General features: G+C 41.2%; 1 protein-coding gene across 1 annotated transcript in view; it reads left to right on the forward strand.

The window, feature by feature from the left end:
- Positions 1 to 17,438, forward strand: part of TNFRSF21 (TNF receptor superfamily member 21) — a 68,655-nt gene extending 51,217 nt beyond the window's left edge. The window contains exons 5-6 of the mRNA XM_084228873.1: positions 15,543 to 15,771; positions 17,044 to 17,438. Of these exons, the coding sequence (XP_084084999.1) occupies positions 15,543 to 15,771; positions 17,044 to 17,273 (459 nt within the window). The 3' untranslated portion in view covers positions 17,274 to 17,438. The remainder of the gene's footprint in view (positions 1 to 15,542; positions 15,772 to 17,043) is intronic.
- The last annotated feature ends 5,492 nt before the right edge of the window (positions 17,439 to 22,930 follow it).

Raw genomic sequence — 22,930 nt, forward strand, 5'->3', positions numbered from 1 at the left:
GAGGGTAAGGGCCTGCTCTTTCAATGACTGTAAGTAAAGGGAAACAAGATTGAGCAGAGGAATTTCTAAGTTTCCTCTCGTTTTTTTCCATGTTTTCCTTTTTTTTTTGTTATGTTTAAGCAATCGAACCTTTTTCTTTTTCTTTTCTTCCTACATACCTGATCCCCACCTCTCCTTGGAGGAGTTGGACTTGATAATTTTTCTCCATAGGAAACTTTGGGCAGACACTTCTTTGACTCAGATTTTCCCATAAAAGATGGAAAATAGTGTCTTCCTGGTGGCAAAAGGGTTAAAATCTCAGAGCAATAAAGCTATTACCAGCCACTGCAGCATGAGTTCCATCCCCAGCCAGGGAGCTAAACCACATAGTACAGCAGACTTCTCCTGTCTCACTTGCTGCTCCCGGTATTTCAGTCAGTCCTCCTGTTCTGCTCCCCACTGTATCTCTGGTGAATCTTCTTGGTCCTTCCTGCAACTCTGGCCTGCACCCCAGTTCTTAAATGCATAAAATAAATGAAAATAAATCTTTAAAAAAAGTAAAAGAAAATATAGGTAGTTATCAGGATAGATGATGTCATTATCAGGATTAATGAGGTAATTTACTTTTTAAACTGTGGGATGTAAAATGTGAGGTATTAAAGTAGCTGAGTTTGAAAGTAATTGTGATTTGAATTCCAGAGATACTTGTTAGATTTTTGAAAAAGTAAGAAGGAATTTGAAGTACACTTTAAAATAATATTTAAAAAAGCCACAATAATTTAAAATAATATAAAGCATGACTTCAGTTGTTTGCTTTTACCAGAGATAAATTCATAAATGTAAAGAACTGATATTGATCAGGTAGGGGAATTAAATATTTTACCGCTCCTTCCTTGAGATTAAGTAGATTAAAAGAATACCTTAATTTAACTAGTGAACCTGAAGCCATGCTTTTGTTGTTGTTGATGCCTATGTAACAAAATAGTTATTTATTAATCTATTTTATTTTATTTTAAAATATTTATTTATGCATACAAGAGCTGGGGTACAGGCCCGAGATGTGGGGGGTGAGAGAATTCACCAGAGACAGAGTGGGGAACAGAACAGGTGGATTGAGTGAAAACACTGCTGAGGGGAGCAGCGGGTGTGACAGGAGAGGTCTGCTGTGCCATGTGGGTTGCTCCCTAGCCGGGTGGGGATCAAACTCGTGCTGCAGAGGCTGAGGATTGCTTCATAGTGCAGTGCTTAAGCCCTTGCACCACCAGGGAGGCCCTATTAGTCTATTTTAATCCTTTCTAGAAACCACATAAGAGGCTGAAGTCCCAGGGAGAAACCTCCCCACCCTTTCTTTCTCTCCCTCCCTCCCACTCTCAACTATAGTAGACTCTGTGTTGGAGACTGGGTGGTTTTGCTCTGTATAATCAACAGGGGAAATCAGCAGTGAGAGAAGCACTGGACATTCTGTTTTGGCAAGAACAGTACCGTTGCTTCTGCTGCAGCGGGAACTACAGTAACTGATTTTTTGCCTACCAGCTGCAGGATGCAGCTGTCCTTATCTACAGTCTGACTGAGACCAGCTATTTTCAGAAATTTAATATAATGAGGGTGAATTGAGGCAAATACAAGTTGTACATTAATCAGTTGGCTTTTTGGCTATTCAAATTTGTCTTTGTCTTAAATCTGACAGTTAACCATCTCTTAGAAAATAGGAATCATTGTCCTAAGTTCTTAAGATGTTAGCTGAACTTGTCTGTATCCACCCCCTGCCTTCTCCTGCCTTTACCACAACACAGAGGATCATTTAGGTCAAGTGACTTATTTGCAGATTGTGATGTGTTCTCTGGGGAACTGCTAGGGTGGGGAAGAAAAGGGACATTATAAAGGGCATGCTGACGCACGGCAGACTCAGGTACAATTAGGGATGCTTGCATTCAAGGTGGTACTTGTGCAGAGTAACAATGTCTACGATCAGCCTTTAGATTTGTAGTGATATTCCAGGCTGTCCTATGCGTTATCATATTCTAAGGTTTCTTTCAGTTAGTCAACAACCCTCTGTGGAACACTAGCTATGTGCCTGGTACTATGTAAAGAAGAAGGGTGGTCCCTGTTCACTCACTGAGATGGAGACATGCAAATAATCACGTCACTGGTATTATTAGACTAGAGGTGTTTATAGGTTAACTAGAGGGATTATAGGCTAGAGGGATTATACTTAGCAGGGGTGCTCGACTCACCAAAACATATATAGATAACAGAAATACAAAAAATATATATTTTAAAGTCATTTTTTAAAAAACCACGCTGGAGTTTCTTTTAGGCATTTCTTGGGTCTTCTCCAAGACTTTCCCACCTGACTGTTACTTAGGGAGCCCATCTGCTTTTACAAACTGATAGGTTCTCAAATTTTGGGCTCTGCAAAGAACGTCTATTTTACTTAGACCTTTTTTTTTTTTCTCAGTAGCAAGCTTTTCAGAAAACTTTCACAGTTCTACAGTTCTTTTTTTTTTTTTTAAGATTTATTTATTTATGCATACAAGAGCTGGGGTACAGGCCAGAAGTGTGGGCAGTGAGTGTATTCACCAGAGACAGAGTAGGGAACTGAACAGGCAGATAGACCGAAGTACACTGCTGAGGGGAGCAGCGGGCGAGTCAGGAGAGGTCTACTGTGCCATGTGGATTGCTCCCTGGCTGGCCAGGGATTCGAACTCATGCTGCAAAAGCTGCAGACAGCGTCATAGGTTTTGTCTCAACCCCTTGCACCTCCACAGAGGCCCAGTTCTGCAGTTTTAAAGGTACAAGAATAAGGTTCTAGTGTCCTACTTTGTGTTAAGTGCTGAGGTCTAATGTTGAGTCTCCAAAATAGGACTGACAAACACAGCAATTTGATTTTGTCCCTTTGGATTGCGTTTGTATCTTGTTTTTGCCACTCAGTGTGTGATCTTGGGAAAGTTATATGTTGTCTCTAAGTTATATGTTAGCTTGTTAGGTTTCTTCATGGCTGCCTTAAAGGATCTGGTGAAAACTAAAGATTATGAATATGTGTACTGTACTAGAGAGAGTGAGTGTATGTACTCGAGCTAATGAGTATGAATGCCCAGTCCTGTATTTGACATTATAGGGCCTCAGTAAATCTTAGTCACAGTTTCTGCTGGAATTTGAATTCCATGTTCTCCTTTTGTTTATTATTATGATTTATTATTTTATTTATGTCAAGAATAAATGATTCCACCCTACTTTCAACAGATGCACAATAAGGAGAAAGTGAATCAGTATTTGTTGAGTATCTGTTGTGTCCTGAACACTGTCTGGATGCCTGACACCTGTGTTTATCTTATAAGCTTCTTTTTTTTTTTTTTTTTAAATAGAGGCATGCTTTATTTATTTGTTTGCTGGTTTGTTTGTTTGTTTTGTTTATACATGCGCTGGGTACAGTCAGAAGCGCGGGAGGGTGAGAGAATCCACCAGAGCCAGAGCGGGGAGCAGAGCAGGCAGAAGGACCGAAGTACACTGCTGAGGGGAGCAGCGGGCGGCAGGAGAGGTCTGCGCGCCATGCGGGACCCTGCTCCGGTGGCCGGGGAGCAGCGGGGGATCGAACCGGCGCCGCAGAGGCCGCGGGCAGCTTCGCAATCCTGCGCTCAACCGCTGCGCCACCGGGGAGGCCCTCTTGTAAGCTTCTTGATCCTGGGAGCTATACGTCCTAGAATTAAGATGTATTACTGGATTTGGATGAATCCATGTCAATTGTATTATAATATATCCCACTAAGAACATATAAGAGCACTGTCAGAGCCTTAAATCCCTATTTCAGAGATGCTAAAAAAATGAAAAAAATATGCACCAAAAAATAATGCAATGTGTAGTTGAACTTGAGGTTATGAAGAGAAAATCTGGGAAGCAGATTCCTGGGGACTTGATATTGATATATCTTCTTACACACACACACCCCAAAATACAAAAAGTATGAGTCATCCCTCAAGCTTCCTTATATGAAGGATGGGTATATAAATCAAATTTGAGAATCTATTCTGTGAAACTGTTAGATAATCTGAAGTTACCATTTACTTTTCCCAGAGACACAGTGTCTCAGTGTTCTGAAAGGCTGAGGCTGTTAGCTGATGACATTTTCCACCACTTTAATTAACACCCTTACTGGTTTTCTCAAGAAAGTGCATTGGTTGAAATCAGAATCAATATTGTGGAAAAAATCTTATTTTCTCTATAAATTACCAGTGTTGGAGATCATATTTTCACTTTTCCCTAAACCCAAAACTCCTATCTGGACAAAGCTTAATAGTTTTCAGTTTTGGCCTAGCTTCTACATCTATGTTTGTGAGATTGTCTTCTTGATCTATTGTAACCCAAGCACTACCAGCAGGCACACTTTGCGATGTGGTCAGCAGTAGGTTTAGTGTGCCCAAGGTAATTACAGGCTTTTAATGACATATTCCTTACCATTTTCTCAAAAGAGACAGCAGTCACTTGATTGTCACCAAATAGAAAGATCCCAAAGGAAACTCTGATTTCCCCACAGTTGGACTGAGTTAGAGGACAGGCTGGAATACCAAACATTAAGATGACATCACCAAAAATGTACTAGTAAAAACCTGTGGGAAATTTTGTTTTTGCAATCACTGAAGTAGTAAAGGCTCCTCTGAGAATAATCTAAAACCGGGAGCCATACAAGGATTTAACTACTCTACAACAAATATACAAGTAAGAAAACACTATTTGCAAATCTAAAGACAAAAATTGGGAGACATTGCATGCCAAGTAGAGTGAATTTCCTTAAAAAAAAAAAAAAAAGGAACAGCTTTCAGTGATATAAGTGAGAAGGAAAGAGAAAAATATCAGATGGTTTCACTGATAAGAGGAACAGAGGGAGACCAAAGAAGGGATCAGAAAAAGAAAAAAGGGCCTCCCTGGTGGCACAGGCAGTTGAGCGCAGCACAGCCTCTACAGTGATGGTTCGAACCTGGCCAGCCGGGGGATGCCCACATGGCGCAGCAGACCTCTCCTGTCTCACTCTCTGCTCCCCTCAGCAGTGTATTTCAGTCAGTCTGCCTGTTCTGTTCCCCACTCTGTCTCTGGTGAATCCTCTCACCCTCCCGCACATCTGGCCTGTACCCCGGTTCTTATATGCATGAATAATAAATCTTTAAAAAGAAAAAAAAAGACGGAACTAGCAGGCAAACTAAACATCGGAGACACTCATTCGGGGAGGGAGGAGGGAAGAGCACAAGAGACGATGGTGGTGATGTTCTCAGGTGTCTTGGTGGTGGTAATTTAATGGGGATTACACCTGAGAGGAGGATGGACAATGATGTAAAATATATATACAGGGGCCTCCCCGGTGGCGCAGCGGTTGAGCGCTGGGTTGCGAAGCTGCCCGCGGCCTCTGCGGCGCCGGTTCGATCCCCGGCTGCTCCCCGGCCACCAGAGGAGGGTCCCACATGGCGCGCAGACCTCTCCTGCCGCCCGCTGCTCCCCTCAGCAGTGTACTTCGGTCCTTCTGCCTGCTCTGCTCCCCGCTCTGGCTCTGGTGAATTCTCTCACCCTCCCGCGCTTCTGACTGTACCCAGTGCATGTATAAACAAAAACAAACAAATAAAGAAAGAAAGAAAGAAAACGTGCCTCTATATATAAAAAAAATAAAATAAAATAAAATAAAATAAAATAAAATATATATACATTAAAAATAAAAAAGATAAGTTGTAAATAGTAGGCTCAGAAAAAAAAAATGAAGAACTTTTATAAATTAATTAAGAGAATAGTGGCTCAATAGGAAAATGGGAAAGGCTTTTAATGGCATAGTCTGTGAAAAATGCCAGTTCACAGAAAATACTGAAAACTCTTTTTTTTTTCCAAGATTTATTTTATTTTTATTTATTTATTTATACAAGCACTGGGTACAGTCAGAAGCGCGGGAGGGTGAGAGAATTCACCAGAGCCAGAGCAGGGAACAGAACAGGCAGAAGGACCGAAGTACACTGCTGAGGGGAGCAGCGGGTGGCAGGAGAGGTCTGCGCGCCACGCGGGACCCTCCTCTGGTGGCCGGGGAGCAGCCGGGGATCGAACCGGCGCCGCAGAGGCTGCGGGCAGCTTCGCAACCCAGCGCTCAACCACTGCGCCACCGGGGAGGCCCAATACTGAAAACTCTTAAACATATTTGTTCAACCTTGCTCAGAATAAGAGAAATTCAAGTTTAAACCTACTGTGAGACCGCTCAGATTGGCAAGGAAGAAAAGATGTAGCAATATTCTTTTTTTTTTTTTTAATAGAGGCATGTTTTTATTTATTTATTTATTATATTTGTTTTGTTTTTTGTTTTTTGTTTATACATGCACTGGGTACAGTCAGAAGCGCGGGAGGGTGAGAGAATTCACCAGAGCCAGAGTGGGGAGCAGAGCAGGCAGAAGGACTGAAGTACACTGCTGAGGGGAGCAGCGGGTGGCAGGAGAGGTCTGCGCACCATGTGGGACCCTCCTCTGGTGACCGGGGAGCAGCCGGGGATCGAACCGGCGCCGCAGAGGCCTCGGGCAGCTTCGCAACCCAGCGCTCAACCGCTGCGCCACCGGGGAGGCCCTGTAGCAATATTCTTGCAAGGGAATCAGAGAAGGGGAAGGGCATCTTGGCTGGTTCGCATGTATCTTAGCACAGCTTCTACAGAGGCCCATCTGGCAGTGACTACCTGCATTGCTACATAGGTGCAGAAAAGGCGCAAGTGCATCATTGGTAATAACAGAGTAGAAGCAATACATACCCTTGTGGTTATGTAAGTTCATCCTCACAAATGCTTAACAGAATGTAGTTGCAAACAGAGTGAGTCAGTTCTTTATGTGGTAACCTCAAAAACATTTTAACGGGGAAAAAAAAGGCAAGGTGCATAACACTGGGCCAATATATTGTAAAAATAAATGTAAAAAGTAAAAAGGAAGAGTGGGAGTAGGGTGGAGAATACATGTACCTACTTATTGGAATAAGTACTGATTACCCTGGGAAGCTCATACAAGGAATTGGCATTAGTAGTTAACACCCAGGAGAGGGATTGAGTAGTGAAGACCTGAAAAGTCAGAAGTGAGAGAGACTTTTTTTTCACAGTATCCCTCTTTTGTGCCTTTGGGTACATATTGTGTATTTTCATTCTAATGCCATGACAGGGGCCTTCCTGGTGGTGCAAGGGGTCACGCAACCTATAAGGCTGGCCACAGCCACTGCAGCACAAGTTCGATCCCCAGCCAGGGAGCTGCCCACGGGCGCAGCAGACCTCTCCTGCCTCGCCCACTGCTCCCCTCAGCAGTGTGTTTCAGTCAGTCTGCCTGTTCTGCTCCCCACTCTGTCTCTGGTAAATCCTCTCACTCCCCACAACTCTGGCCTGTACCCCAGTTCTTGTATGCATAAATAAATCTTTTAAAAAATAATGCCATGAAAGATCATTAAGTGATACTAATTTACATCAAATTTGTTAACCTGAGTCACAAAGATGAGCCTTCTTACTTCAAGGTCCTGAGTTTCCTGTGAAATATTCTGTCATCTGCAATGTCTTACAGCAAGCTTAAAAAGATTTGTGCAACTTTTTTTCATGGTTAAAGGCTTTTTATTTATTTATATTATATTTTTATTATTGAGGTGACAGTTTATAGCATCACATGCTATTCAGGGGAATAAGGTGACACCTCATTCTTCCTTACAGCTGAGTAGTATTCCATCGTGTATAGATATACCCCATCTTCTTAATCTATTCATCTGTACTCGGCCAGTTAGGTTGTTTCCATAGCTTGGCTATTGTAAACATACTGCAAGTAACATAGGAGTGCATTATACCCCTTTGAGTAAGTGTTTTTGCATTCTTTGAATAAATTACCAAGGCATGGAATTGCTGCATTGTATGGTAGATTTTTGATATTTTGAGAAATGTCCATACTGTTTTCCATAGGGGCTGGACTGGCTACATTCCCACCAACAGCGTCCAAGTGATCCTTTTCCTTCCACATCCTCGCTAACGTTTGTTGCTTTCTATTTCTTCTTTTGCCATGGATCATTCTCACAGGTGTGAGCTGGTGTCTCACTATGATTTTAATTTTCATTTCCCTGATGACAAGTGACATTGAACATCTTTCCAATATAAATGGTTTATATGTCTTCCCTGGAAAAGTGTTTTAGTTAGCTCATAAAGCCTTTTTATTTTTGTGGGAAAGACTTCCTAGTAGGTCTGTAGGGTAAATTTCTGGGAAAGCCAAGTGATTTCCAGCAGAGCATGGTCTCCTCACGTTTAGATGAGGCCGCGCTCTCCTGAGGTTCCGCTGTGGATACGAAGGAGAATGGGCTCCAGCTCCGGACTTAAAAAGCCCACTTACTCAATCCTCACTTCCTTTTCTAAAGAATCTCTAGTCTGTGAGTCAGCTGGGGCTGCAGCATTACCGTTGGTGTCAGCAGCCTGGACAGCTTGCAGACACCCGAGCCAGCTCCAGGGCGGGGCGCGCGCTCTCTCCCCCACCCCTTGCTCCGGAGCCAGCTGGTTCTTACCAGCTTTGGCAGCTTTGTGTTGTGCTTGTTATGCCCTGCAGTGGCTTTCCCCGTGCATTCTGGAGAGGAACAGCCTTGTCCTTAGGGCAAGGGTTGACCACTGGCACCTTGACTTAAATGTACGTGGATTCATGTGGATGTGGATTTGTAGCCTTTGGGATATAATTTTGAAATTAATTCTTAGAAATCATAAGAATTAGTGGATGATAGTTATACACAGTGTCAAAGCAACTACTTTGATTTTGGGAAACTTAAGGGAGAAAGACGCCGTAGCCAGCTTCCCTGGGCTAAAGTTTAAATATAGTCCTAAGTAAAGTTGCTGTGGAAGCAAAACCTTTCATTAGCATATGTTTGAACAGATCTAGGGGGTGGGGGATGACTTTTAAAATAATTCCCTAGTGGTTTAGGCATTTGTGGGGGTCAAGTAGATCCTGTGAGCTGCCTGAAGGTGGCTGAGTTCTTTGTGCCGGCTGTGCTATTGGCTCCCAATTCAGCTGGGCAGGACCCCTCAGAGTTCACTCAGCTCTGCCACCTCTGTAGTCTGGTGCAGGAGTTCCCCTGGGAAGCTCAGTAGGACACTGTTTGTACTCCTTTTCCAGCTTCCATTCCGTGACCTCCAGTGACCCCAGGGAGATCAGACAACCTAAGGCCAGCCATGTCAACTTGCCAGTTGGTGATAGAGATTTAAGTGTTAGCCCTGTTCCTCCTTATGAACTCGAAGCACCTCCTTGCTTCCCTTTCCTATGATCTGGGCTGGGCAAGAGAAGAAGAAAGAAGGGGGGAAACCCACAAGACTAAACAACCAGAAGCCTAAGAAAAGTTTAGGGAATTTTTGTCTTGAGGTTATTTGACATGTTTCATTTTTTTTTAATTTTTCTAACTTTAAAAACAAGATATAGGAAATAAAGTTGAAAACACAGTAAAATAATCTAGCCTTAACACCTAGATGCAATAATTATTCCCATTTGGGCAGCTTTGCTTTATCTGTATCTCTGAACATATATTTCCAGTCTGTTCTAAGACTTACCTCTAGATTTCTTACAACTGATAACACTTCTTTCGAAGATTTTCCTATTTCCCTGTTAACTTTTTTGTTTGTAAAGTATATTGCTGAGTAAGTTTGGATTACTCTTGCCAAGACCCCTTACTCTGGTTTGAATTAAGTGAGAAATTGTTGTATAAGGTAGTCATTAGTATCTGAACTTAAGAATTGAATTGTGTTGATAGATTTTTTTTAAGATAGGCTTGCATCTTCATTAGATGAACTTTCTTTTATATCTGAAATCCTGGAACCTCATAGATTTGGATAACAAAGCATTCCTTATTATCTGAATTCCTCTACGTGTAGGGATACAGAGATTCAGCTTCAAGATATATTTATATGGCAAGGAGGGTTCCCTTTTATTAGAACCCAATCTTAAATGTCTCCATAGATCTATAGGAGGCCATAAAGTCTAATTTGATCTTGATTAAGTAGGCGCTTGGAGAGCACGGGAAACAAGCTTCAGAAAATATCATAATCCTTAAATAGCTGTAGTTATATAGTTGTTTTTGTAATTCCTTTGAGACAAATCTTCAGTGGAGATTGAATTTGATTTTTAACCAGTCACTGGTCTGTTGAGATCTGAAATATTTTCAAATGGAACACACAGTTGTTGGCTACAGTTGAAGTGAAGGTATGTGCAGAATCTCTCATCCTTATCTCAGAGTAGTCCTTGCAAACCCTGCCACTGGCCCCCTTTACTGTGGTTGAGGGGCCAAGGCAGGCGCTTCTGGTCATGGGATTGCTTGAATTCAGTTTATAGGGTTTGCCAATTTCTCCAGATGCAGTAGGTCCAGGTAGGAAGTGACATGACCCAGCAAAGAGGATTACTTTCACACCGGATAGGTGTAATCTGATCTTGAATCCTGACTTAGTGATAATGAGGCAGGTTACTTAAACTTCTTAGCCTCAGCTTTCTCATCTGAAAAATGGGACTAAAAGAGCTACCTTAATAGCAATCAGATTGCACATATTTTATGCTGAATCATCTAGCATGGTATTGATCATATTTTTTCTTAAATTCCCTTTTTGTTTACTGGATCTAGGTGACAAGCTAGTCATCTCAGATGGAATATCATCTAGTTTCAGTTGAATTTAGCAAACAGGCTTCCAAAAACTGATATTAATGTGATAGAAATTTCCACAGACTTAACATAAAACTTTTCCATCTTTCTAAGTGTTGGATGAGGTCTGGGGGAAAGCAGAAAGGGTAACTTTTGACTGTAAGGAGCGTTCTTGAGTCTCTCAGACATATCTGGCTCCAGAGGGACCTGGTGGACTCTTACTGGGTAGTGCCAGGAACGAAGGGGTTAAATTGAACCATTTTAGCAGATTGGCAAGGATCATCCTGGCTGGGTAATTAATGCTCCATTTCAGAGGGTCAGTGATGCATCAAAGTTGTTAATTAGTTTTATGAAAACAGATTGTGCAACCACAGGGAAACTGTAATTGGGTAGTAATTGAAAATAACTCAGTGGTGAACCCTAGTTGAGTGAACCAGTTGGAGGTTACATGGAAGGAGAGAGTTGAGGTGGTGTTGGAGGGTGAAATAACAATCGTAAGAGCAACAATAAATAAGACATCATTTGAACAGAGATGACCTCTTCTACCCTTGTTGTGTTCAGAAATGAGGAAACATGTCGGAGGAGGGAAGTGGTTTTACTAAGACCACACAGCTAGTTAGTGGTATGTCTCCTTTTGTCCCTTGCAATGACATTCCAGGATTTTCATGATTTTTAGGAGTTGACTATGGGGAACATGAACTACATGGTTAAAAGATGACTTCTGAGCTTGGCGTTCTGGGCCTGTTCCTGTTGGCAGAGTATTTACCCTCAGAAATGCTGTTCAATCAAAGGAGAGAAGAAATGTAGTCTCTGAATGTTGTTTCACATATATACCGCCCTTGATAGGAATAAAACTTGGAAGGATTTTCCTTTGCCACACATGGCTCCATCGTATGCTGTTGCTGGAGAAACCCTTCAAACTTCCGTAGCATGTCATCTTAGGAAAGGGCAGTGAACAGGAAAATTGTTTTTTGGTTTGATATTCACAGAGGTGAATTATTTATGAGCCTCAGTTTTCACTTGGAGTGGCCACATCTGTTTTGGAACTCTGGTTGAGGTGGGAGTGGAGGGTTGTGAAGACACAACTGGAAATGAAGAGAGTAGAGGTCACAACCTTGGCTTATTCGAGATTAGCCCAAATATGAGTCAAATTACTGTTCTCATAAACAGGGCTATAACCCTCTGTAACTGATAGATGTTCAAGCCTGCAGATTTTAATCCATACCCTGCTAACCTACTCCTTTTGGCTGGTTACATGGACTCTGTTTCTGTGAATCAGAAAGGAAAATCCTTGGGTTAGCAATGGAACTGTAGGTGTTACTCAGCCGTTGACTAAGGTGCACTGTTTATCTCTCTTCCCTTATCAGTCTGGCTTAATAAATATGGTATCTGGAAGGACAACGTGTACTTGCACGGAAACTAACCAGGAGGTTTTTTGGGACTCTTTTGACCAAAATAAATTGCCTGCTCTTAGAGTTCACACAATAGAACTATTGTGGATTTCGCTGCTTGGGGAGCTTTTCCCTCATTAGCCCTGCTCTCTCCTCTCCTCTTTTGCACTAGAAAGCAAAACAAAACAAAAACTGTACTTTTCAAGTTTCTCTAAAGAGACTTCAAATATCAGGTGGCGACATTGCCTTCACTGGCGGCCAAGTTTTCCAAGAGGTTTTTAAATCCGGCTTTATGCCTCACTGCAGTAGGTTGAGGGTAACAGCACTGCCTTTTTGTGCCTATGAACCAAAGTATAGAGAACAGCTGGGCCAAGTACAGGAGATCCCAACTCCCTTGCTCCTTGGCTACCAGTATAAATAAGCACCACTGCAATCACCACATTTCCAGTTAGCAGAAGGAAATACTTATCAGTAGTGACTGGTCTTACAAATAGTGTGTATTGTTTCTCAATTATAAAAGTTAATATGTCCCTATTGAGAGTTTGGAAAGCTCAAAGGAGCATAAGGGATAAGTTAAGTTCCTTATAATCTATTTTGATAAGTTTGTGCCTAAAGCTTTTATAAGAAGATAAGACCCTCTTCAGTGGAAATCTAGCTTTCTTGTTTAGAATATTTGTTTTGGGAGATGTCCCTGGTGGCACACACAGTTAAGTCTCAGCACTATGAAGCTATCGCCAGCCACCGCAGCACGAGTTCAATCCCGGGCAGGGAGCTACCCACATGACACAGCAGACCTCTCCTGTCTCGCCTGCTGCTCCCCTTGGCAGTGTATTTTAGTCAATCTGCTCGTTCTGCTCCCCACTCTGTCTCTGGTTAATCCTCTCACCCACCACCCACCACCTCTGGCCTACACTCTAATTCTTGTATACATAAATAAATCTTTAAAAAAATTTTTTTCTCTTTTCATCACAAAATCTTATTATAAATGGTCTTCATTTGCTATAAAGTCAATACCGATTTTATAGTTATTCTACATATCCTAATGACTCAATTTTCCAGTTAGAGATATCACAGGTAATAATTTTTAATAAAGTGTTGTTTTGCAATGGATAGTGTAAATTAAGGTAAACTAGGAAAGTAAGTTTCTAGGAGCTGTTTTTTTTCCTTAAAGGAAAAAAATGCAAGTAACTTTAGCGAAATCTAGAATGCATCCATATACTGTGTATCCTGCACGAAGTGAGAGACAGCTGGACTTAGGACCTGATATTTTCTGGAAAGATGATTACCAAATGGTCTCTGGTTTTTACCTGTGGTTGGTAGCTTCATTGTGGTGATATGGAACCATCCTTGGGGTCTTCATCATAGTCACTTGTTCTTTGTTAATTATGGGAGAGCATCACTTCAGCTTTCTGTCTTTCCATATTACATTGAAATTCATGTACTTAATATCTCCTGGTAGGATCCTTGGGCAAAAGGAGGGGAAAAAATAAAATATTTAAAGCTTTGAACTAAGTTCAGGAAATAGGTGGGTGGACCTCTTATTAGTCTGTTGGCATGTGATTTGTGGGTGGGAATTTCTTTTTAAAGTAAGAACAGTGCACTATATTGACTGACCGTGACATCCGAAGTAATGTCCGCGAGAACCAGAGCATAGACAAGTGTTCTTTGTCTAATTGAGTGAATTAAAAATGTGTATTAACATGAGTGGCCATGTGCATTTTCAGGAATAGAAGCAAGTACCAAAGCCTATTGAATTAAAAATTTAAAAGCATATACATAAAACTGGTCTGTGGATCAGAAGGGGGCCGTTGGGAATGTGTGTTACCCAACTCTTAAACTTGTGCTGGAAGCAGAAGCAGGGTGTGGGAGGTTGTGCCGAGAACAACTGTTGGAACACAAGACCTGCATACTCATCATTGGTTTTCAGAATCTGTAGTCAGCTGCAAGAATTTCTCAGGCCTTAGGATGTAAAAGAGGCAGTTGTGTTTTCTTTATGTATTTTATAACTATTCAAGGTAATTTTCTGAAGTCAGGGTCAATGTCTTCCTGGTTGAGGGACTTGACGTGTTTCTCTCGACATGTGAGTGAAGTCACGAGGGTTCTAATGTATGGTGATTGATGGCTCTGGGGAGGGGTGCACATCACCTCCTGAACTCTGCCCTGTGTAATCAGGCCATCCAGCTCCCAGATTTTCATCCATACTGGAAAAGCCAATAAGAAGGTTGGGTCAATGAACCAGGCAATGTCATAAATATCTGCCAAAGCTTTGAAGTGTAGTAAAGTGACCTGGCACCTGAACCTGGGTTGAGCTCTGGCTTTCTCCCTGTGCCTACGCTGGGCCTTTCTCATTTCATCTGCAGAATGGGGTAATATCACCTCTTACTTCCTCCACCATCTCCATTGCATACCTTGGCACAAGCCGTGATTATACTTTCCACCTGGCCACTGCAGTAGCATTCTAACTCCTCTCCCTAAAATCTGTTCTCCACACTCCAGAGTGCTTGGCAAGCATACCTGCTCCCTTCGAAACCACCTTATTTGCTTCCTTGTTATTTTCTTTCTAAGTCCACTCCAGAAAGCAAGCTTCCCAGCTTCCATTATATCCTGAGAGCTGATGCTCTGGCTCCAGCAGGTGGTCCCCACTCTCTTCTCCCAGCTGCTTTTCCCTCTGGTGTTCTGTTCTCATTCTTTCCATCAGCTTTATTTAATTCCTGAACTACTTTGAAATGGGAGTCAGGAAACCTGGGGTGTCTAGTCTTAGTTCTGTCACTTACCAGTTGGGAGCCCTTAATTAAGAAAATCACTTAACTTATCAACTTAGTTTCTTTTACCTACAAAAAGAGACTGTGGGTAGGGCTGCCATTGTAAAGTACCACAGGCTGGTTAGCTTAAAACACAGAAATATATTTTCTTACAATTCTGAAGATCAGAGGCTTGAGATCAAGATTTTAGTATAATTGGTTTCTTCTGAGGGCTCTACTCAGCTGGTAGAAGTTGTCTGTCTTCTTGGATCCGCACAGGGTCTTGCTTTTGTTTCCCTGTGTCCTAATCTCATCTTATAAGGACACCAGTCATATTTGATTACGATCCAGTTTTACCTTTTCTTATGAAAGACCCTATCTCCAAATACCGTCACATCTTGAGGTATTAGGAGTTATAACCTTAACATAGGAATTTGGGGATGGCATAATTCAGCTTATAATAGCGGGGAATGTACTAGATATTATCTATGACCTTTTTTTTCAGCTCTACAAAATTATAAGTTGGAATTTCCTCTTCACACCAATGTCATTTCCACTTGTGAAACAACAGCTTCGTCCATATGCTTCCTAATCTTTAATGCTCACACGTATTTTCACATATTTTTGAGGGGTTTATAAGTTTATGTGTATGTGATAAAATATTATCAACTGTCGAAATGGGAGACTTTATGTAGAACGCATTAACTAGAACAAAAAAATAGCATCTGAGGTACGGGGCTTTGATTATTTTTTAATAATTGTTCTTGAAGTGATAATAAAAAAACCTCATTTTCTCTCACAGCTGGAAACTGACAAACTGGCTCTCCCGATGAGCCCCAGCCCACTCAGCCCCAGCCCGGCACCCAGCCCCAACACAAAACTTGAGAATTCCACTCTCCTGACAGTGGAGCCCTCCCCGCTGGATAAGAACAAGGGCTTCTTCGTGGACGAGTCTGAACCTCTTCTTCGCTGTGACTCCACATCCAGCGGCTCCTCGGCACTGAGCAGGACAGGTTCATTTATTACCAAAGGTACGATGCAGGCAGAGGGCACTTACTCTCTAAGTCTGTCTCCAGAGAGCCCCTGCGACTCTCTCACTAGTTCCACACCGAGGCAGTCTTTGATTTGAACTTGTCTGTGGATGGAAGGGGCATATTTTCAGCGACCTGCCAAGAAAACCTGTCCTAGACGGACGCCTAATAAGGCAGATCTGAGAGAAAACTCATCACTGGCCAATGCAGACCAGCCTAGAAAATCTTTAGGGCTCCAACTACCTGGCGGGGAGCCGGCACCCTTTTATGCTCATGATGCTATCAGTTGTGTGTTTCGGGTAAGGTCTGATAAAATGTAGTCTGGCAGGTTTTTTGGAAATTATTTACCAGGCTTGCCGAGTCCAAGGATTTAAAGTACAACCTATCCTGAGGGAAGTATAGATTTTAGTGACTCAAATTAAATATCGCCCAGGTAAGCTTGGTTCCAAATAAGAATGTTTAAACATAATGGATTGCTGGTTTTGGTAAATGATTGGCCACGTTTAAGTTCTTAATAAGAAGTTAGGGAATTAGCACACTATATTGATCACAGATTTTTGATAGATATTTCCTAGTTTGGGTAATTCCACAACTATATTTTATGTTATATTTGATATGTTTATGGATTTTATGTATTTATATTTTATATATGTAACACTTATATTCATCCGTTTTCACCTTGTGGTTTATATTGTTACATATTGTATTTTAGAGAAAGCTTATTACAATAGTAGTAAAAGTTGCAGTTCCTCACCCCATTGTAATATATGACCTAAGAGACAATATTTTCTTATTTAAGTGCTTTCACTCTGAGCAATTTAGTTTAAAAATACTGTAGTGTAACTAGCAAGTCAGATAAGCACACAACATTGCCCTGGAATTTTTGAGGAAAAAATGGTGCGCTACTATCTTTGTTTAGTAAATGCATTACAGATGCACAAAGTAGTAAAGTTTAAGGTTTTTAAAAGTATTTCAGCATTTTTCTTCTAGCTTTAAAAGAATTTTGGAGAAGTGACTTAAGTTCAGGCAAAGATCATGTTAATTATGCATCCATAACCCGTTCAAGCAGGTCCCTGTCTGATCTCCAGTAGGCAAATCCTATTTGTTATCACCAATGCAAGTAAAAACTCCTATGTTATTCAAAATGTGCCAGGGGTTCACTCATTCACTCGCCCTGGGGTGGGGGTAAGGGGTTTGGGGGAAGTAGGTGGCTGTCACCCTTGGTTCACCTCAGTCGCCTCAGTACTGTCCTTTAATCCCTTTTGCCTACAGAAAAGAAGGACACAGTGTTGCGACAGGTACGCCTAGACCCCTGTGACTTGCAGCCTATTTTCGATGACATGCTCCATATTCTGAATCCCGACGAGCTGAGGATTATCGAAGAGATTCCTCAGGCTGAGGACAAGCTGGACCGGCTGTTTGAGATTATTGGAGTCAAGAGCCAGGAAGCCAGCCAGACCCTCCTGGACTCTGTTTATAGCCATCTTCCCGACCTATTGTAGAACACGAGGGATACTGCACTCTGGAAATACTCAAATTTAGTGTCAGGGTGGTTTTTTGTTTTTGTTTTTGTTTTTTTGTTTTTAATTTTTTGGGGGGTTGTGTGCGTGATTAAAAAGAGTCTATGGCCAGTGTTCTGAGTTCCTTTTTTTCTTTTTTCATTAACCCTTCTGGGAAGTTAGTTTATAAACCTTTTCAAGATATAACTGTTGCAAAGTACATACCACTAAAGTTTTTTAGGTTCCATATTTTCTCTGTTTTTGCCTTCTTATGTATTTTCAAAATTGTCCTGTGCACTTTAAATTCACTTAAAGTACCACAAATGCAGTGTGGCCTTTTCTGCACACTGGATTTTGAGGCTCTTAACTTCTTAAAATGTAATGGCATCTTGTGAATTCTAGAAGCAGTCTTCATGTCTCAATATCCACATCTACTTATCTACTTTTTTTAATTACTACTTTTTATTATTTGTCATTTACGAATTTTCTTAAGGATCAAGGAAATGTAAGACTCTGCTGAATTTCTGTAATGCTATTAGATTTTGAGTTACCTTTTTGATATGCCTTGTTGTAGAGTTCATATTCATGGCTGAAACTTGACCACACTCTTGCTGATTGTATGGTTTTCACCCGAACACCATGTAGAATGCTTGATTCCTTGTGCTCCTCTTACACTAATATGCTCTGGGCTAGAGACATGAAATCCTCAAGCCATCAGGACTTGCTATTTAAGTGGCTTGACAACTGGGCCACCAAAGAACTTGAACTTCATCTTTTAGAGATTGAGCTCTTCCGGAACATGTTGCTACAATTTGGAACATCATAATCGAGTGCCAGCGGTACCTTTTCATAGGGAATCTGCCCAGTTTTGCTTTCAAAGATGTCTTGTTTTTTATATACACATAGTCAATAGGTCCAGCCTACCCTCAAGGTCTTGGTCTTGGTGGGATTCTTTCATCAATCACTTTAATTAAAAATGGCTGCAGCTGTAAGAACTCTTGTCTGATATATTTGCAACTATGCTCTCATTTATAAACATACTCTCTAATGCTCAGTTGCCAGATTCTAATGCAAAGGTGGCGTGGACTCCCTTTATGTGGGCGGGGTTTGTGCGTAGAGGTGAGGGACTGATATCAGAAAAATGCCTTCAAGTGTACTAATTTATTAATAAATATTAGGTGTTTGTTACTTGAGTAGTGTGAGTGTATTTAATTCTTGCCTTGTATATGTGCTCAAGTTATAATTATGGCTACTCTCTTGCAAAAATATGTGTATTTTAAAAATCTTATCCTTCTTTAAATTTATATATATTTTACATCATTCTTTACTTTTGTACAATGTGTGCTTTCTCCTCTCAGGTGTAGTCCCTGTAGAATTCCCACCACCACTTTACCCGTGTACTATCACCATAGTCCCTTGTGTTCCTCCCTCCCCTGGTTTAATCCCTCCCTCTCCTCTACAGAGTGTCTCTCATTTATAATTGCTTGTTAATTTTTTTTTATTTATTATAATTGTTATTTTTTTCCTGATCCCTTATTTGGTTCCCCTATATTCCCTCCTATACGTGAAACCATCCGATATTCCTCTTTTTCCTACTGGTTTATTTCACAGAGCATAATCCCTTCCAGGTCCATCCATGTTGTGAATGATATGTGTTTATCACTTTTGATTGCTGAATAATATTCCATTGCATATATATACCACATTTTCTTGATCCAGTCATCTGTTTTTGGGTGTTTGGGTTGTTTCCATATCTTACCTAGTGTAAATAGTGCTGCAATAAACATAGGGGTGCAGGTATCCTTTTGGATTAATGTTTTTGTGTCCTATGGCATGGAACTACTAGCTCCATTTTTAATAGTTTGAGGAAATTCCACACAGCTTTCCATAGTGGTTGGACAAGTTTGCATTCCTACCAGCAGTATAGGAGAGTTTGTTTTTTTCTACATCCCCACCAGCATTTGTTGCTGCTATTTTTGTTTAAATATTTGTCATTCTCACTGGTGTAATGTGTTACCTCGTTGTAGTAAAAACTCCATCCTTTCTAATCCATAAACCATACAGATTGGTAGGGGTTTGTGTCTAGAAAAGTACTCAGATTCAGGGAGAAGGTCTACCAACCATTGAGGATGATCAGACATTTCCCAATCTTTTGGGTTAAACCCTAAATCCTGCTCTTTCAATTGTTCCTATTTTAAAAAATAAGGGTTTGGCATGGAGAAGTGCAATGATTAGGACTTAGAAGCATGTTCTTATTCATTTCCATCTAGGAAATTTACTACTTATGGGAAGGGTCTATACAAGATGACAGGGCTCTATGTGAAATCTCATCAACTGTGAATGACTTTAGGAGGCTTTCTTCCCATAAGACAGGGCAAAATTTTATGTTGATGGGGGTAGATCACATTGCATTACATTTTAACTACTGTATTTTATATTTCATCATACGTCTCCCTTAGCTTGGCATTCCAATTGCCAGAGTTTAAGCAATTTTGGGTTCCTCTTTCAATGAGAAACTGGAAGTAGATACTCTGTCTGAATACTCTGACACCCATGTCATCAACACTGAAGGGATTTTCTGGTTTCATTCACTTCTATGTGGTTGATTTCATGAACCATGTGGCATTTTGATCTCATGGTTATCATGCCAGATTTCCCCTTTTCTTTTACCGATAGAAGATAGGAGTCCTTTCCAAAAGAAAACAAACTAGAATGGGTCATGGACAATAATTTGTATTTCAGAGGGATTTTAGGACTGCCATTTATTTCATGTTGGGTGGAAAAGAGTGAATGATGAGTCAGCACTGAGGTTATTGTTTGTAAATTATTCATAAGTTGGAGATGTTTTTGTTAATCACTCACACAGCTTTATACTTTACAAAGTGCTTCTTATATTATCTTATTGAATCCTCACTACTCACCTAAAAGATAGGTACTGGGCCTCCCTGGTGGTGCACAAGGGGTTGAGCACAGCACTATGAAGCTATCCACAGCCTCTGCAGCATGAGTTTCATCCCCTGCCGGCCAGGGAGCTAACCCATATAGCACAGCAGACCTCTCCTGTCTCACCCGTTGTTCCCCTCAGCAGTGTATTTCAGTAGATCTAGCTGTTCTGTTCCCCACTCTGTCTCTGGTGAATCTTCTCACCCCCACACTTCTGGCCTGTACCCTAGTTCTTATATGCATAAATAATCTTTAAAAAAAAAAGATAGGTACTATCTTCTTATTGTGTCCTTTTTATAGATTAAAAAATAGACTTGTAGAGGCCAGGGAACTTGCTTATGGCCTATAGCAAGGTTGTGTCTGATCATTTTAGGAAACCTGATAGCGTTCCTAAAAAAAAAAGGTGCAAACTCCAACTGCATTATTAAAATGATCAGAGTTGATGATAGTCTCATATATATACAACATTGCTCACTTCAGGGGTTTTCTCTGGTTTTGCTGAACCAAAGATCTCCAATGTGGTAGGTGACAGAGATAGAGAGTTAGACAGAATCAGGAACCACGTAGATAGGGAAAAGACTGTCTTCAATTACTTGAAGGGCTAAGGAAGAGACAATTTATTTTTCTTTAGAGAGTAATAGTGTTTCCTCTGGGCTGACTTAGGCTAAATGCAGAGGAGCGCTTAAGCAATTAGATCAGACTGCTTTTCTGAGTAGAGAATGATCCTGGGAACAGCTGGGTGCAAGATCACCTGGGAATGAGCAGTCTATAATAAAGCAGGCTCCCAGAGAGTGATTCAGGTTTGTGGTAAATTTGAGAAGGAACTTATACACAGTTTTTCTGGAAAACCTCCTCAGACCACACTCTGAGAAAGTGCTTTAGTTCCTTGCCCATGTGAACAGATGACCAGCCTAACCTCACAACCACACCACCTTGGAGCTGGTTAGAAATGCATAATTTGAGGTCACGTTGTTGTGTTCCTTAAATTTTTAATGAGCAAATGAAACAAACACCCAGGGATCTTGTTAAAATGTAGATTCTGTTTCAATTGTTCCTGGGGGGAGTCATCCAGGTACTGTGGATGCTGCTGGTCTCCAGGTCATGCTGAGATCTTGCCTCAGTTTCACTGAAAGGGAACAGGGAGCAGTGATATGGGAGAGTATTACGCTAAAGCCATGGGAGAGAGATTTTTTCCAGAGCTGGGTAATACTGGTCAAATTCTATAGCAGGTCAAATTCTATGCTCAGATCTAGTTGCACATTGGAGTCAACAGGGGAGCTTTGAGAAATCCAGCCAACTATGCTGGTTCTCAAGGAATGGGACCCAGGCATCACCTTTTTTTAAAGCTCCCAGGAGATGTTATGTCTGTCAATTTAAAGAAACACTGATTTAAGAGCTTGTGAAGAGGGGCCTCCCCTGGTGGCGCAGCGGTTGAGCGTTGGGCTGTGAGGCTGCCCACAGCCTCTGCAGCGCCGGTTTCGTTCCCCGGCTGCCGGTGAAGGTCCCACCAAAAAAAAAAAAAGAGCTTGTGAAGAGGGTGCTTCTCAAGTCCCACCCAAGATCTGATGGATAAACCTTAACAAAGTTAACCTCAGAGTAACAAAATCACAACCTGAAGCTGCAGTTGTGATTCTTTCAACTGCAGACCCATTTCATCATCTTGCCCATTCATCCATGGAATGAACACCAATTTGAAGACTGATTATAAGCCAAGCACAATGCTAGAAGCTAGAAATGAAAAGAATTCCAGACAGGATTATAACTACCAACAAGATTAGTGCTTAAGTCTATTCACTGCTGTATTTTCAGCATCTAGAACAGAGACTGGAATATGGCAGATGCCCCGTCACTATGCTGATAATAAAGGCATGTAGGCTCCTGGTCTCAGGTTCACAGTTCAGTGAGGGAAGCAGGACATTATAATCAAGCTTGTTTAAGTAAAATGAAGAAAATACACAATGAAGGTATTAAGAGCCAGAAGCCAAATATGAGCCAAGGAAAAATATGCAAACTCCCTAGTCAAATCCTGCCTTATTTATTATAAAGAAATTTATGATAAATATAAAGCAAAGGGCTGACATGTCCAGATCCATGCTTTTCAAAACTTTGGAAAGTGAGAGAAGTTGAAAAGGGGAAGAAAACCTGAAGGAAAATGTAGGTAAATTGTAGATATTTTTATATAAACAAGGTGCTTGTATCATTTACATTGACTGCTTAACCACCTCCCAGGTATACTGTGATGAGACGTGAGGCCCAGTTATGTGACTACTTGCAAATCTCACATATCCAGAAAATGGAAATGTATAGCACCTTTCATGGAACACCTCCTGTAAAATTTCCAAGGCAATTGACACTATTCACTCTTACATCTTTTTTTTTTAAGATTTATTTATTTATGATTATAAGAACTGGGGTACAGAGGTGGGGGGGTGAAAAGATTCAACAGAGACAGAGTAGGAAACAGAACAGGCAGATTGACCAAAGTACACTGCTGAGGGGAGCAGCAGGCAAGACAGGAGAGGTCTGCTGCGCCATGTGGGTAGCTCCCTGGCTGGCCAGGGGATCAAACTCATGCTCCAGAGGCTGCAGACAGCTTCACAGCATTGCGCTCAACCCCTTGTTCCACCAGGGAGGCCCCACTCTTAAATCTTAATGTAAGGCTTAGGATGTATGAGCTGCTATTATTTTCATTCTTCCTATAAGGAAAGAGGCACAAA

Source organism: Talpa europaea (genome assembly GCF_964194135.1).
Source record: "Talpa europaea genome assembly, chromosome: 2".
In the NCBI taxonomy this organism is placed as follows: domain Eukaryota; kingdom Metazoa; phylum Chordata; class Mammalia; order Eulipotyphla; family Talpidae; genus Talpa; species Talpa europaea.